Source organism: Blennius ocellaris, assembly GCF_963422515.1.
Source record: "Blennius ocellaris genome assembly, chromosome: 5".
NCBI lineage: Eukaryota > Metazoa > Chordata > Actinopteri > Blenniiformes > Blenniidae > Blennius > Blennius ocellaris.
The window spans coordinates 27935556-27952979 of NC_137654.1; the positions used below are offsets into that span (position 1 = coordinate 27935556).

A 17424-nucleotide genomic window follows, 5' to 3' on the forward strand; every position below is an offset into this window, starting at 1 on the left:
AACGGTAATGTCTGAAGTATGGTTTAATCATAATACTGGTTTATTGTGATGCTTTATTACAAGCAAGATACAGTACAACTCTGTCAAATCGAATAATAAAATAAAAAAAAACAAAAAAAACCCAACTCAGACTCGGTTTCTTGGTTAATTTGATTTCAGTGTCATATCAGCTCCTCTGAATCTTGTTATCGGTGATGCGCATATTTCATTCAGTCAATAAGTTATGAGTTACTCTCACTATTATTTACAAATGGAATTCAAGCCCACAATCGAGGCACGCGTGTCGTGGGAGACGGGAGGCAAACCTCACTAGTTCAGTCATTTCACAGGATCTCACGCCGTTAGTGATGCACCAGGAAGGTTCACTTTACAAAGTGGTTAATTAGCCCGAGCAGTGAAAGTGGATACGCGCCTCCAAACGGGCACAATTTGATCATCATTGGAGCCACGCGAGTGTCTTTTTTATTGAATCACTTCTGATACAATTACTTAAGTGACGAGTTACACTTGTGCTCCAGCTTCTTTAACTGACTCTGTGATGCGCGCGATACGTTTGTTTGCTCTCGGGTGTCTGCACCTTTTTCCAGGTGTCATTTTATCGGGCCTCGTTTTTTTGGCAAAATATAGAGCGAGGAAAAGAGCGTAGCCTGAAAATGTCATATTCCATCATATTTCCTCCGTCTGCCCGGAAGCCAAAAAAAAAAACAACCCTTTTTTAAAAGACTCTGAAAACAGAAAGTATTTGAAGTCAATGACGTTTGCGGGATTTATATTGCTGCGGTAGGAGCTCTACTGTAGATGAAGATGAGTCGCTGCCAACCAAATGCAGCAAAGGATACAAAAACAGCTCGAGGGAAAAAGACTTGAAGCAAAAGGAAAAAAAGTTTTGAGAGTCCAGTGGTTCTCAAAGTGTGGGGTTGGACCTCCTCTGGGGGAGCGTCAGAGTGGCAAAAGCAGGAGAAATGCCTTTTTTCCCCAACAAAATCATGATGAAAATCAAAGTGGAGGGCGAGACCATGAATTATTTAGAACCAGAAATTGAACTGCCAGTTGCAGACTACATATAAAGACCCGAAAAGGTTTAAAATTCATTCGGTGGATTGCAACAGTTAATTACAGTATCGCTCATAATGTGAAAGGAATAACATTTCTACTAATAGTTGAAGCACTGTGAGGGGGGGGGTGGATTCATCCCCCCCCCCCTCCCCCCGGCTCTGAGAACTGATGAACTAGCCGATCATTAGCACCTCTTCTTTCTTGAAACAGTATCTCTCCTAAAATACCATAACAGTCGGGGTTTTTTTTTTTTCACATCACACGTATTCAAAGTGAATTAACATCACATGGTCACTCCATAACATCGTCTCAAAAGTGTCTGTTACATTTTGTAGATACAGTTTAGGCATTCGGCGTGTCGCAAACGGCATCAGAGGTTAGCCGACGTCAGAAAACACACTGAATATGCTTTTAGGTGAAGTGAGTCAGAATATTTAACGACATCTCATTTCGTGACGGAATGTGTTTGTGCAGGGAAAAAAAAAAAAAGAAAAAGAAGAAGGGGAAAAAAAAAAAAAAAAACTCCCTCTGGTGTGTGAAGAGGACTGCGAGGAAACTTAGAGCAGAACGCATTTACGTCTTTTCTTAGGTTCGGGAGGCTCCAGGGCAGCCAGTATTGCCTCATCAAACACATTCTTTAATCCTTTCTGTGGAAACAAAATATTAATATTGAAAGCACAAGCTAACTCCAAATACAAATTCACATCTTCTCCGAGTGAGTGCGGAAGAAAAGCGGAGTGGAAGTGGAGCGGAGCGATCAAAATTTTCCTTTATTCAAATTAATTTTTTTTTTTTACACAAGATTCCTCCCTCTCATGATCAAGCAGTCGGAGGAAAGACAAAAGCCGGTGGAAAATTTTGACGCCGCAGTAGGAAAGAAGAGTGATTACTGTTTAAGACAGAAGGCAGCTTAAATGCTTCTGTGGGGTAAAAGTCATGAGCTCAATACTGAGATAATAACAGAATGTCAGTTTGGAAAAAACAAACTCAGTCGTGTCCATTACACAGATTTGCACACACACACACACACACACAAACAGAAAGGGAAAACTGAACATTGGCACTGTATTATCTTAGGCAGCATGGGCAATCATGATTAGGCCGAGTTGAAAAAGAAAAGCACACATGAACAGAAGGAAAAGGAAACCGAAGTTAATGGGCACCAAGTTTCAAAGTTGAGAAGAGCGTGGTGGTTATTTCAGTGATAGACATTGGTTTACAATGACTAAGCAGCAGAGGCGATGCGAGATGCAAGAAGACATCAGAACAAACAGCATTTTCTCTTTCTCTGAGTTTCAGGGGGCTCTAACGCGGCTAGGATAGCCTCATCAAATACGTTCTTCAATCCCCGCTGGAGAAAGAAGAAAAGAAGGGGGAAAGACAGACACACAATAAGAGTTAAGAGTTAGAGGATGGGGTTTTTTTTTTTCAACTCAGTGCTGTTAGCAAAAGAGCAGAAGAGCAGTTTCCACACGAGTTAGAAGAAAGCTGTTTGAGGTACATGCGTGGTCTGGCGCCTACGGACTGTGCGATTTTAGCAGTCTTATACTTTTATTGCTCAACTGCAAGCTGGATGACATCATACACCACTTTCTACGACTTAATACGCAAGAACAACACTATCCAGTCTGTCCTGGGAAAGTAAAACCATAGCGACATGTTTAGCATTGAGATGATACTAAAGGCTTGATTGATATACAATTCATCCTTTGTTCCATATTTAGCACAGATCCGTTCTCCTACCAACACTTCTATCGCAGCTTTTTGAACATAAACATTCCATCCATTGGGCCAAGAAATGCGCTGTCGACAGCTTTATCGTCACATCTGGTATCCTGCTATTGTTTCTGCAAGCTGGTTCGGTGTCCGATACGTCTGCTGGGTCAGTATGATCGAAACTGAAAGGAGCTTTCACAGGTGCACCAACAAAACAATTGAAGAACAAGTCGATCGACGAAAAAGGAATTCCTGTTTCATTGAATGCAACGGCCACTGCTAATTTTCCCTTTGCTGCATGCACCGTTTTGACACCACATAACCCCTTGCAGCAATATGCTGTAGTGAATGCTGCATTTGTGCTACTGAATTTACCGTCAAATCCATTCCGTCTGAGAATTTGTGCAAACATGCATGCTGAAGGCTGCAGAGATCATGTGACCCGAGATGTGAAAGCCCTTTGCTCACATAAGTCTCAGAGAGAATTCCAGCCAAGAGGATCTTACACAAAAGTTAGCTGTTCATTAAAAGTTGATCAAAAAGTAAAAGAAATAAATAAATGCTGCAAGTAATCTACATACAATGCAGGTGCCTTCAGGAAATAAATACAGCAAGCCAAGAATGGATGCATTGTTTTCTTAGTATTTATGTATTCAGGATGCACATGACTGGTCAGAGCTCTGGCTTTTTAATTTGTCGGTATTAACTTAGTGTTTAATCTACTAAGGAGACGCCGCCTTCATTGTCATCCGCCAGCCAGCCACCAGCAGGAACTACAGCGCTGTCAGACAGCAGTTAAAACCAGAGCTACAGGAAACCCAGAGATGTAGTCATCTGTCATCACACAAGAAAATAACAACAGTAGTTTGTATTCTGTGTCAGAAAAAAATGGGATATAATCAATCCACAGGAGAAACGCACAACCTCAACTGAAGCATTTGATGCGAGCCACACGCAGGCTAGTTTGTCATATTTAAGCCTTTATCACCTCTGATCTGACAACAATGATGTTGCAAGATCCGCTTAAACATAGTTGAAAGTAAAGACTTCAATGAAGTGATTATGTTCAGCCTGAACGCACGGAGCACAGCGTCTCGTACTTCAGCAGCCTTTTAAATCTGATCGTGATTGAAGACATGGAATAAAGGCTTCCTTTTCTGGCACTTGTTTTGTTTGGGTCGTCACGTGGCCTATATTAAAAAAGTCTCAAAACTAAATCAAAATATCCTGGCGCATACCGTCACGGACCACAAGATGTCACTGTATGAGAACAGGATAACGGATCGTGAGCTAAAAGCGCGGCTGACTAAAGAGCTGCGGAACAAATCCACGGATGTTTCTGGAACTGGCTACATCTCGGCAAGGAAAACTGAATGCGTATTATACATTTAGTTTTCCTCCTTATGGTGCACTGTTTGACAGATACGACTTAAAGTCCAGAAAATCTGGTACACTCAAGATATTTCGGGGAAGATGTTTAAACTACTTGACTGTTTATTCCATGCTAATTGTGACTATTTTCTGAGCATTTTACTTCTTTTCACACAAAACAACCCGTCTTAATTAAAATTTTAATTTACTCTACAGAGAAATCAAGTCACCAGTCACTTTCCTACATTTGCACATTATTACATGCCTTTCTCCAATTTCTTTTTTTTGTCGTAGCAGTAGTGGATCCAAGCTCTTTCCTTCCTTTCTTCCGTCTGAGACGGCCAAAATCGCACAGTGTGTAGCCTCCTTTGCACCGGTTGGCTGTGGACTCTGGTGTGGGGTCTTACCTGTGTTAGAGCTGAGCACTCCACATATTTCACCGCCTTGAGGTCACGAGCCAGCTTTTCTGCCGTCTCGGGAGTGATGGGCTTCTGTTTGTTCTTGGCTAACTTCTCCACTGTGGAGGGGTCGTCACGCAGGTCGATCTGAGTGCCGACCAACAGGAACGGGGTCTTGGGACAGTGGTGAGTTATTTCGGGAACCCACTAGACGGAAAAAAGCAGACGAAACGCTCAACACCACAGGTCTGATTCAAAGCACTTTGTTTCTTTTTACAACTTACTTATCTGGAAGTCCGCAATTTGATCACACAGAAGGAAAAACATCAGCTGAATATGTGCAAACCAGGTCTGCATTACCATTTTATAACTGCAGTAATGCTGAACTGCACAATATACTGCATGAACTTTTCTCTTGAGTTAACATCCATTTTAATTCATTAATTTACAACTTTAATATTATGATCACTCCATTAATTAATACATGGATGATAATTGTTATTTTAGGAATTCTTAACCATTTACCAATACTACATACCAATAATATAAACAATATGAGAGCCTATTTATTACACTAAAACTGAAATATTGGGAGGCCTTTTTTGTATACAATTGTAGCTTATGAGTCATCGAATTTAAAGCTGTCGTACTCTAAAGTAATATATTTTATAAGAGCAGGCCATTTTTTTAAAAACGGAAGACCATAATTATTATAATTAAAATGTAAAAGTGGTTGAAACCTCTTGATGTGCGAGTGTAGAAATCAATAACACATTTTTGAAGATGCTCTTGCAAAAGGAACAGAGTTTAGTTCTGATTAAGTGTGTCTTAATGAAGCGAGGGTGTAATTACATTTGCAATTAGGCAATAGATGTACTGCACTCACCTTTTCTTTGACATTCTCAAACGAGGAAGGGGAAACAACTGAAAAGCAGACTAGGAAGACGTCAGTCTGTGGGTAGCTTAGTGGCCGTAACCTGTCGTAATCCTCCTGACCTGCAGGCAGACAACACACATGAATTTACCACAGCATAGACTTAAGAGTTAATAGATTTCCAGAGTTCAAATTGCAACTGAAAGAATAAAAAATGGTCGTACCTGCTGTGTCGAATAAGCCGAGGGTGTAAGGCTCACCCCCGATCATTACAGTTACTGCATAGTTATCAAACACCTGCAATCAAAGAATGAATTGCATGTCACAATCAGGATAGGACTTTATTTACAAGCTGTTAAGGGGAATAGGGAGACTTACTGTTGGTACATATTCAGAGGGGAATTTGTTGGTGGTGTAAGAAATCAATAGGCAGGTTTTTCCCACTGCTCCATCACCCACCACCACACACTTGATAGTCTGCATCGTTGTGCTTTCTGCTGCTGCTGGTAATGGACGTTAGCTGCAGGGGGGAGGAGGAGGGGGTGGAAACTCAACCAGATTAGGCCAATTCACGCCAAGGAATCTTCGAACAGACTCTTTTAACAGCGACATTGTATTATGAAAGCCGCAGTCGTGATAACTTGATAACAGCAGAGGGGTCAATGCTGAGTTTTCTAGTCTTAACTAGTTCAGTGTCACACCCCATTATCGCCACAACTGATGGCTAACGGGGGCTAATAACATCGTTATAACTTGGGTACGCGAGTGGGGTTACTTCGATAAGTTCAGGGTTTTTTTTAAACATATGGATTAAATCAATCAGACAATGTGACGTTTAATACTTATTCGTGCGCAGGAAAACCTGCTTGTAGAGAATTTTCACGAGCTACGCTAATGCAGACCTAGCAAAATGCTAACTAGTTTGCTAGCTTAGCATCAGCCGGCTATCGGCAGCGCGTCAGCTCGCGCAGCGCTAAAGTTACCTCAGTCCATAAGAGACGGGGCCGCGTGAAAAAACGAATGTATCGTGGATGTGTGTAATAGGCGCACACGCAGAGGGGTTAGGACGATATTCACCTGTGTCTCTGCTGGCTAACGTTAGCCGTGTGTTTCGCCGGGCGTTGGCACCAGCGAGCAGTGCGCGAGGAGCCGAGAGCCGCTTCAGCGTCACAGCAGAGTCAGGCTGGAGAGAGTGAGACCGGCGCGCGACTTCACAGTAAAACACCGTGGAACTACGCGACCTGCAAAATCACCAAACACAGTAAAACTACCAAACCTGTACTAAACTCAGTAAAACTACCAAACATAATAAAACTACCAAACCTGCACTAAACACAGTAAAACTACCAAACCTGTACTAAACTCAGTAAAACTACCAAACCTGTACTAAACTAATAAACTAAACTAAACATAATAAAACTACATAACCCTGCACCGAACACAGTAAAACTACCAAGCCTGCACCGAACACAATTAAACTTCCAAACCTGCACCAAACACAGTAAAACTACCAAACCTGTACTAAACTCAGTATAACTACCAAACATAATAAAACTACATAACCCTGCACCGAACACAGTAAAATTACAAAGCCTGCACCGAACACAATTAAACTTCCAAACATAATAAAACTACTAAACCTGCACCAAACACAATTAAACTGCCAAACATAATAAAACTAACAAACCTGCACCAAACACAATTAAACTGCCAAACCTGCACCGAACACAGTAAAACTACCAAACATAATAAAACTACCAAACCTGCACCAAACACAATAAAACTACCAAACCTGCACCAAACACAATAAAACTGCCAAACCTGCACCAAACACAATAAAACTACCAAACCTGCACCAAACACAATTAAACTTCCAAACCTGCACCAAACACAATTAAACTACCAAACATAATAAAACTGCCAAACCTGCACCAAACACAACTAAACTACCAAACATAATAAAACTGCCAAACCTGCACCAAACACAGTAAAACTACCAAACCTGCACTAAACTCAGTAAAACTACCAGACATAGTAAAACAACCAAACCTATACCAAAGACAGTAAAACTAACAAACCTGCACTAAACTCAGTAAAACTACCAAACACAGTAAAACTACCAAACCGATACCAAAGACAGTAAAACCACCAAACCTCCACCACACTTCTCATACACACAATATAATACAAAGAATTATTGAAAAAGCATGTTCTGAAAAGGGGAAAAAGTGTTTTCTGAATTAGTTTTGATGACCATCTGTTAGCCTATTTGGTATTCTGTCAGTGTTTGTGACATGAAAATGAGTTTTATCTCTATAATGTAAATACAGTTATAACTTAACATTGTGAAAACCATTGGCCTACATCATTTAGTGTATTTCTTTAATACATTTATAGCAAAAATGCTGCTCATGATCCAATATAATCATTTCGGATAAAACCACGTCTTGTTTTGACAAACAATAATGTGGAGGTTCGTGCTGATAGATGACCTCAGGTTCAAGTCTGTGTTGTGCTTGTGGGTCTTTCTGTGTGGATGTTCTCCCTGTGTGCATTTTCTTCTGTCCTCTGGCTTCCTCCCACACTCCAAAAAATATGCTTTAGTAACACTAAATAGCTTGAAGGTGCAAATGTGACACATTGTCAGCTGGGATGGCTTCCAGCATCCTGCGATCCCAAGATGGATGAAGTGACATAGTAGAGGGATCGATTAGAAAACTGCTTTTGTGAAAGTGTTGTGTTCCGGTTAGAATCTTTGACTTCTCATAATAATCAAGTCATTCAAGAATATAATCACTCTGGGACCATTACAATTTTCCATTGAAAAGCAAACAATAATATTAGTCATCTTGCAATTCTGAGACAATCTTTTTTTTTTTTTTTTTGTGAAATGAGTTTTCCTGTTTAGATTTATTTTCTGATCATTTGAAATCTTAATTGTTGCCCACAGATCAAAGAGGAATCAGTGACAAAACAAACATTTGGATCAGTGAAGCGCCTCCACAGGGCAGGACAACACACCAGATGACACTGCGCTGCTCTCTGGCTCCAGTACAGACCCCGGGAACTGCAGGCCTCCAGTGTAATGGCCTTTTCTTCCAGCATGCAGAGATGCCAAGTTCCGACTTCAATCCGTGGTGCCCCAGTGGAGGCGGTGGATCAGTGTCGATACTGGGTACTATACTTGATAATGATAATAATCATGTTTGACAGGACCACAGAGGAGATAATATAATAAATAAATATGGGAAGTGCTTTAACCTTCTCACGTATCTGCTGGTTTAATTCACATTAAAAGGCTGCACATGAGGATTAGCAACATCTGCTCAAAAACGAATAGAGCAAAAGCAACTTTCTCATCAATCAGAACAAGTCCACTGCCCATTATGTTGTTCTAAATGGCTGATTATTCACTACTGAGTGCACATGTCCAACAGCAAAGAACTACAGTGTTCAAGTACAATGATTATATATGTTTTTTTGCATAGTTTCTATTTTTTAACTTTTAATTTTGTCGATTTTTTTTTAAACATGCAACCACAACAAAATTCTTGCTCTCTCTATTGCAGTGTAGTGGTTAGTACACGCTCAATGTCCTCTGTCTGGTCTCGTGCTTTTACTCTGAAAGCTGAATCTATAAGTCGCACTTGCTTACATTGACTCCAGCTTGTCGACGGGTCCATGCAGCAGAAGTGGTGATGTCACCTAAATCTCACCTTGCATCCCTCTGCTCAGTCCAGCTCTGCAGGTGGAAAACAACCACTCAGGATTGGACCATTTATATGTGACTGCTACATACACAAAAAACAACAACAACAAAATCTTTAACAGAACTGATCAGTCCGGATGGATGGAATTAAAGGTGCCACAGCTTGTGTTCTGCTATACATGTGACATGTTCCATATGAGGAAACAATCAGGTGTAGATAATACTGATGGGTGTAGTGAACGAGTGTGTGCTGACACAGTGTCACATCTCGCCGCAACACCCACGACTAACAGCTGTGCTTTTCCTATTATTGCAAGCCGAAACATCTGATGTGAACAAGGCCTCAAAGCTGTTTCTCTCATTGGTATTCATACTGTCAAGCAATAGACCATCAAAATTAAACTGTTGTCCAGTTAAGGGCCAAACACTTCAGTGGCTCTGTGATAAAAATGATGCTAATGTGTAAGATTAAATGGTATGGCGATGATTCGTGCAGATGTGTTTTTTTTGGCTTTGGAACCGAAATCAGTGGAAATCAGTGGAAATCAGTGGAAATCAGTGTTTCTCAGCTGGTAGTGATACATCGGCCGTTTGGTGAGGGAAAGGAAAGAATCAGGCAAGGTGCAGAATGATTTATTGTCACAAACATTTTAAAAAATCAGCAAACCTTGGATTGCTCGGTATAAAAATAACAAATCAACACAAAAGTAATAAACATCACAAAACGTGAAATTAACAGTGTCATTATGAATCCAAATGAGCTATGAAAGAAAACACGAGAGCGCATAGAATAGAGTATGTGTAATGTGATACATGTAATGGTGAAATATGACTATGGAGAGTGAGAAAGTAAAGAAGCTCAGTGCAGTAAAAGTCTCCCAGCAGTCGAAACCTAAAGCATCATAACTGAAAAAATGGTCCAGGGTGGCCTGAACCGACATGTCAGTGCAACAAACAGAGAGCGAAAGTAACTGAATACATTCATTGATGTTGTAAAAGATGACCAAAAAAAAAACCCCACCCTTATAGACATAACAATAAAAATGTCAGTAACATAATGACACATCGAAGTGACTGTACTTAGTCATCTGATAGCAACCCAAGTCATTCTGGGAAAATTTCACTTCTCAATACCCAGCAAACTACAAAACTAGACGACGAAGACGTGAGCGTTCAAAATAACAGCTTTGTAGATTCTACAAAGTTTCTCGCTGTGGATTTCTTTGCCACCACCGTCAGATTTATATTCCTCAGAAAATCTGACAGCAGAAATCTGCGATTGTGTCACTTCCTGGAGCTCCAGCCACCAGGGTAATTAAATCTACTTGACAAGGATCACTAATCATCCCCGCCGCTCACGGAGAATTTAAAGTATAACATTTTCCTCAGAAATCGGACTGTAATTCACTTTTGATTGTGACTTGAAATTGCCAGTTTACATAATTTGCTTTGGAGAGAGACGCTCATCTCGGCTGCAGGTGTCCCGAGAGACGACACAGCACATTATTCGTCAGACGTCTGAATTGGTGTGAAACTGCAGTTTTGTGAGCGGCACAAAAACATCATCCAACCAGCAAAACAGTTTAACCCTCATTCGTACAAGAAAACACTTTTTCTTTGTCGTGTTTTGTTTGCTAATCTTTGGAGTCCAAAGATAATGTGGAGAAATGCTCAAGGTTAATTGCTAAAGGAATCAACCGGCAGTTTATTTCTTACAGGATGTGCAAATAAATTAAACGAAACAGCCTGAATTCTCCAAGTGTGGCACTTTCAGAAGTAATCTTAAGTCCCGACACTGAAATTAGTTTTTAATCATTTAAATTTTTATTAGAAAAAAAAGTAGCAATCCACTACTTTTGTCAGGTTTAGGCTACAGACATTTATTAAATCTGCAAGAAAGAAGAAGACAACAAGAATGAACATTGGTTTTACTCGCGAGGAGAATGAACAGGAGGCGCCCAAGTTACACCTCCGACCCACTCTGAGCTCCCTGCCATTCTCCTGCGCTTTTATTTAGATTAACAAATGGGAGGGTTTACACAGGAAAAAGAAACACATTGCTATGCTAGACATTTGTAGAGAATCGCAGTGTGATGGAGGCGTGGGATTCTACCGAGACATCAGCTGAGGCAAGGTTGCAGTGTTCTTGCTTATCAGCCTCCATCACAGTGCCCCTGCCAAGGCAGAACACATGTTTATACAAAGTTAAAACAACAGCGTCTGAGTTACGCTGCGAAATAAAGACAGAAGGAATAAGATTGAGATTAAGCATGAATATGGAAACTATATATATAAAAACACTCTGACATATCCCCCCTGTTTTTCATATTCTTGCCTACAGTCTCACATCACTTATTTTTTATTATTATTTTTCATCTGTAAGATCATTTTTGCAAGAACACAACTGTTACTTTTACTAGGAATCTTCAGAGTCTGGGAAAAGGTCGGGCAAGGATGGAAAATCGTCATCCTCGCTAATTTCAGAGCTATGGTCAGCATTCCCCAACAATGGATAAGCCGGCGCCAAGTCCTGTTTCATGGGAGAGATAGCAGTGTTGATTAGGCGGGTGAGAAGTGCGCGGATACATGGAACACAACAACAACCACACAGAGTGAGAATGGCCGTGAAGGTAGCCAGGGACATCAAAACAGACATTACTAGAGCTTTGTATCTCCCAAACAGGTCAACCCAACCATTCCACATCGATGTGTCGACGCCAGAGTGATCTTTCATCTTTTTATTCAAAGTACGAAGACCCTCCACGGCGCGTGTGAGTGTTCCATCTGCTGCTGTGTTTGCGCACACGCCCCCCCTCTCCGCCAACAACACATCAACTGCGATACGCGTCTGAAAAGCCATTGTCGATGTTGCTGAAAGCCGCCCATGAACTGCTGAAAAACCCACTTCTGTCCAATTCCCCAAACGCTGGACATTATAGTGAATGTAGTTTATTCTGTCAACATTTTTATTAGGAGTGATAGGAAAAATCATGTAAACATCAGTCTGCAACAATTTCTCAGAGATTTGAGCTACCTGCAGGGGAAGGAGTCTACTGGAATGATTAAAGTTAGTGCACACAATCCTTGAGCTGGCTTAGGAAGGCCATCATGGATTTTGTTTGGGCCACACCACCACCACACGTCTGCTCGTGCTCATGGTGTGAATTTGGCTGGAGCTTGAACTGTTTCAAGGCACCAGAAGTTGTTTAGGCTTCCAAGGAAATGTTTAGGGTTTGTGCTCGTGATGTTTATGCAGGTGAAGTTCTGAGGTGCTACGGTGTTATGAAAGAGTGGCTTGAGCTTTGTCATGGTTGTGAGTGGAAAGGTTTTGTCTCGGTGTTTGCAGGTTGCGTCAGGGTTGTTTTCTTGCATCAGATCGATGCTTCCGCTATTAAAGTTCCCCAGCTGGTATCTTTTATGTCATTAGTTAAGTAGTCAGTAAGTATGTTTGGAATAACAGTACAGCACATTTTCATATGTTGACAATGAGACAATGTCTAAAAAGAAATAAAATTAAAAAATCAAAAGTACCTCCGATCTAAGGCATCTGTTCCTGTCTCGAAAATTATTTTCCCCAAAAATTTAAATGTAAACTAAGCATTTGTTTTTCCTTAAACAGTTATTTAAACTGAATTTATTAATATTAAACAATTGAAGTTGATTTTGTTGGCGGTGCAGCAACATCAGTTCAGGATACACCTGCAACATCTCACATCAGACTAGACAGTTCGATTATTTTATTAATGATCAACCACCAAAGAAATACTGACTTTAAATTATTGTCATTAGAATTTATTCTATGTGCTCCTTTTTACCAAATGTATCTTTTGAAGATTATCTTTTAACTCTCATCATGTTTTTTATTGCTTTTATATATTTATTGGCATTCCCCTTTTTATAACAGAAATAGAAAACATTAAATAATCTGTTACCTTTAATTCAACATTACTTTTGATTTAAAGTATTTTCTATTTATTTCCTGGTTGGTTCATTCATTGGTTTATTGACTTTATTCATACACTTTTTCCTGTAGAAAGTTGTATAACTAATTTTACACACTCTTCTGATTGCAGTTTTTCGTTTAAATCCGTATTTCTTTTGCTTTACTGTTTTCCCACAATTCCACCTGATGAGTCAGCAATAAGAGGTTATTTTTACTCCCCAGGTAGAGCTCAGTTGACACCGTGTGGTTTTACTGATCGTCTGGGTTTCGAAAATAATTTCTCTTCATACACACAGTCCTTTGGTCAGTCACAGTCACTCGAGTACTTTTTGTTTTTATTTATATAACGCATACCATTTTTGTGTGCTGTCATAACCTTTTTGCATCTTTTTAGGATCCTTTTTAGTTTTTTCTTTAATCGCATTTTGTAAAACTGTTATTTTTGTGTATTGAGACTCCCGTCGAAGTCGTATTTTGTAATCCAGTTATCCAAATGTTTTACATTTTCTTCGCTGCAGCGTTCTACATATTTCCAATCTTTACAAGTTAATTTATCGCGCGGTTTAGGTTTTTTGGTGTTCCCTTGTCCCATTTTGTTTTTAAATTTTGACGGACCGTACTACTTGGGGTAGTCTATGGTACCGTTGGTCGACCTTTCAACAGGGTAGTGGTTAATCTTTACTGATCGTGGTAATTCTCACTTCAACCCTTTCAGGTGGAGAATTCTTGCCTGTGCCTCCACGTCAGCCCACTACTTACTTTCCTGTTGTTTTAAATGGTGGCTGTAACCTAGTGGTTCACAGTCCACCCACTCATTCAACGTGCACACTTTTATTTTCTTTCTCGCGGAATTTTCGGTAGACGCTCAACCGTGGACTCCGCCGTCCGTTTAACATGAACAATTCACAGGCGTCCATTGCCTTAGCGTCTTTTATTTTACCTGTCAGAGTCTAGAATTCACAGGGTTTTACTGTCCTGCAACCCTCAGTCGCACAGTTTCCTTTTTAACCCAAAACAATGCTCACCCCTCGGAGTCTCCTTCCTCTCGCCGTTGGATGCCGTCAACCTGCGGGTCCCAGCACACGAAGTAGTGTCAGTTCCTGGAAAAGGTGCTGGGTCTCACCTAGTGAGGCCCGCCACGGCCGTGGGCTTGCTGGCGACGACCGCGTGCGCTGGAACCACCAGGCGTTGTTGGCATCCGGCTCGAAGGACCAAGTTAAATGTCAGGTTTAGGCTACAGACATTTATTAAATCTGCAAGAAAGAAGAAGACAACAAGAATGAACATTGGTTTTACTCGCGAGGAGAATGAACAGGAGGCGCCCAAGTTACACCTCCGACCCACTCTGAGCTCCCTGCCATTCTCCTGCGCTTTTATTTAGATTAACAAATGGGAGGGTTTACACAGGAAAAAGAAACACATTGCTATGCTAGACATTTGTAGAGAATCGCAGTGTGATGGAGGCGTGGGATTCTACCGAGACATCAGCTGAGGCAAGGTTGCAGTGTTCTTGCTTATCAGCCTCCATCACAGTGCCCCTGCCAAGGCAGAACACATGTTTATACAAAGTTAAAACAACAGCGTCTGAGTTACGCTGCGAAATAAAGACAGAAGGAATAAGATTGAGATTAAGCATGAATATGGAAACTATATATATAAAAACACTCTGACAACTTTTCACTTGATTCTTTTTTTCCGCCTCCTCAGTTCAGTTCACAGCCCCAATGAATGTTCATTGGAAGAAATCGTCCGAAGACTAAAAATGTTCATAAATCAGTCACCGTGACATTATCCGACTTGATTTCATAACTGTTCAGAGCTTTTCCGGTCCAACTGTTTTCACAACGACAATCCCCCCGCAGCCTTTATCCTCCTCTCAGCCATGTGTGTCAGGGCCAAACAACATAACATCAAAATAAAAAGAATCCATCGCAGAATCGCCCACCACCTGAAAAACACACACAATTATGAAGGAGTGACCTTTGGTGCGTACCGCAAATAAACAATGGCACATTCAGCACGATCCGTATCCAGTCATTATTGCTGCTTTACTTGAATATGGATCCAAATGAAATGTTCCAACTCCTCTCACCCTATTTCCTCCCGTTCCACCGTCAGTAATGAATTAATCTGTGTGGTGGTGATTGAAGTCGCTGTGGAAGAAGGAGGCACAGATTACCAAACGGGTGTGTGGAATTGCAGTATTTACATTACCCTTCACAAAAGTTTACAAAATAGTTTCTCTGAAGTAGTCTGAGTATTGTGAAAAGACCCTGGCGATTTTAGAAACGGGTGCAGAAGCAAACTGCAGGACGGGATTGATAGTTCCTGGCTCAAAGTTTGTATACGCAGTGAATACAAAGTAAAAAAGGTCAAACATCAATAGTATACAGCCTATTGTGTCTTTTCTTTTGACCTCAGTGTTTAAAGCTCTTTGAGGGTTTTTTGGCCCCGCTGCAGCTTAAAAATGGTTTCCAATCCCACTGATTCCTCTTTCTTCTATAAACCTAAAAAAAAAAAAAATACAAAATAAAAAAAACAACAAAGGTGAAGTCAAGGGAAAAAAAAAGGTTTTTCTTCCTCACGGACTGTTTCATCAGGACTGTGTGGGCTTTGTGGTCTGATCAGATGAGATGTGACTGCGGTCTGGTAACATGAGCCAATTGCACAACGGCTCCATTAATATCCATCACCCCCACTTCTTTAAATATATTCAACACCCAGTCTGGCCACTTAGAATTGCTTTTTTTTTTTTCATTTTAGCTTGAGGCCACAATAACAATTGATTTTTGTTTTCTTGGTTTATGCAATAAAGGCTATGAGTGTGGAACTCGCTCACAAACTATTACAATTTCATTGATATTCGGTCATTTTTAGATACATGATCATGCGCTATCGCTATTATCTTTTGAACAGCTTCCACACAATATTGAAATTGAACAGGTAATTTCAATTAAAACTGGAAATTACCTTATCACAGCACAGAAACATCAGTCCTTAAAGTCCTCACTCATCTTATTTAGACTTTTAATTCTGCCCTTATGTCCATTTTGGGCCTGATCATTCAGTTGTAACTGTTTGTCTGTTAGAGACTCCTTCATGTACGTAGTACCTCAGGGGTCAGTTCAGTTCTTTTTCCTCTTTCCATCGACTTGTTGCCACCAGATAAATTGTTATTATCATTACTGCTTTTTTTTCCGCAGATGATAGTCCGCTTTCACACAATGTTCTTTTCACTTCTCTTTAGGCATGTCTCAATCACTTTGAGATTCAAGTGTTGTTCAACTTTCTCGTGGCTCCAATGGATATTTCCCAACACAGTATATAAAGAAATGTGTAATTCCAATGCAACAGGAGGATTTGTGTTAAACTATAGTCAACATTAGAGTAAGCCATCTGGACTAGCTTCATTAGGACGTCATAAATCAATATAATCATGCAAGAATGTGAGAAAGCCTAGATAAGATTACATCACATTTGATAACACTTTTTTTTTTTTTTAACTTTACCTGAATGGGAGAGGTAGAGTCTGACGCCGGCGAAGACATTTCTTCCATGTCTCGAGATAACACACCAGTACATGTCCTTATCGCTTTCTCGGAGTGAAGTCATGGTGACGGTGAAGACCCCTGATTCCTTATCATCCACGATGGAGCTCCTGCCATTAAGCCGGCCCCGGGATGTTTTTACTACAATCGCACACAGCTCGTACACGGGCCCTCTGCACCAGTACTTTGTGTTGTCTTTGAACCTGAGGTCGTACTGACAGGAGACTGTCACCGACCCGCCGTACGTTCCAGTCACCGCGCCTGGAGCAGACAGCCGAGATGAGCGCACTGGCTGCTTCATTAGCCACAGGAGACAGACAACTAAAGCTGCAAAATGTCAAACAAAGACACGCGTTACTTTTGGTTTTTTTTAAGATCACTTATTTCTTCAGTGTTTCGATGCTTCCAGACGGCTGCATAGCCAAGAGTTTATTTACCTTTAAAGAAGCAATCAAAACTCCCCGCTGCCCTCATGTTGGGAATCAAACAAACAATGTGAAGCAGAAGCCACATGTGCAACATTTAGAGGCTTCTTCTTACTTCCCCCTTGTGGTTGTGCAACCAGGCGGTTTATGGGAAATCCGCTTTTCTGCAATATTTATTTGTGTGGGCTTGTGTTTGTTATGGACACTTTAATTGGGACTATATATGGGAAAGTGTAGACGAGAGGGAAGCTCAATGCATACTAAAGGTATCCGAAGTCTGAGCGTGTGTGCGTGCGTGTGCGTGTGCGTGTGCGTGCGTGCTAAGCCTTTTGGCTCCTGTTGCACCCTGAGAGGCTTCTTGGTCTGCTTTGACCGTTTGTTTAG

General features: G+C 40.8%; 1 protein-coding gene across 2 annotated transcripts; it reads right to left on the reverse strand.

The window, feature by feature from the left end:
- Positions 1-17: 17 nt before the first annotated feature.
- LOC308130421 (cell division control protein 42 homolog) lies at positions 18-6579 on the reverse strand. Of its 2 annotated transcripts, none has more exons than XM_080496794.1 (6): positions 6493-6579; positions 5794-5935; positions 5640-5712; positions 5428-5537; positions 4551-4748; positions 18-1703 (listed from the first exon to the last, which is right to left on the reverse strand). In XM_080496794.1, exons 2-6 carry the CDS (start codon positions 5896-5898, stop codon positions 1614-1616), a joined length of 576 nt encoding a protein of 191 aa, XP_080352920.1. In that variant the 5' UTR covers positions 5899-5935; positions 6493-6579; the 3' UTR covers positions 18-1613. The 2 variants fall into 2 exon arrangements, with proteins under 2 accessions (XP_080352920.1, XP_080352921.1); XM_080496795.1 differs by having other exon boundaries at positions 18-2407.
- Positions 6580-17424: the final 10845 nt, after the last annotated feature.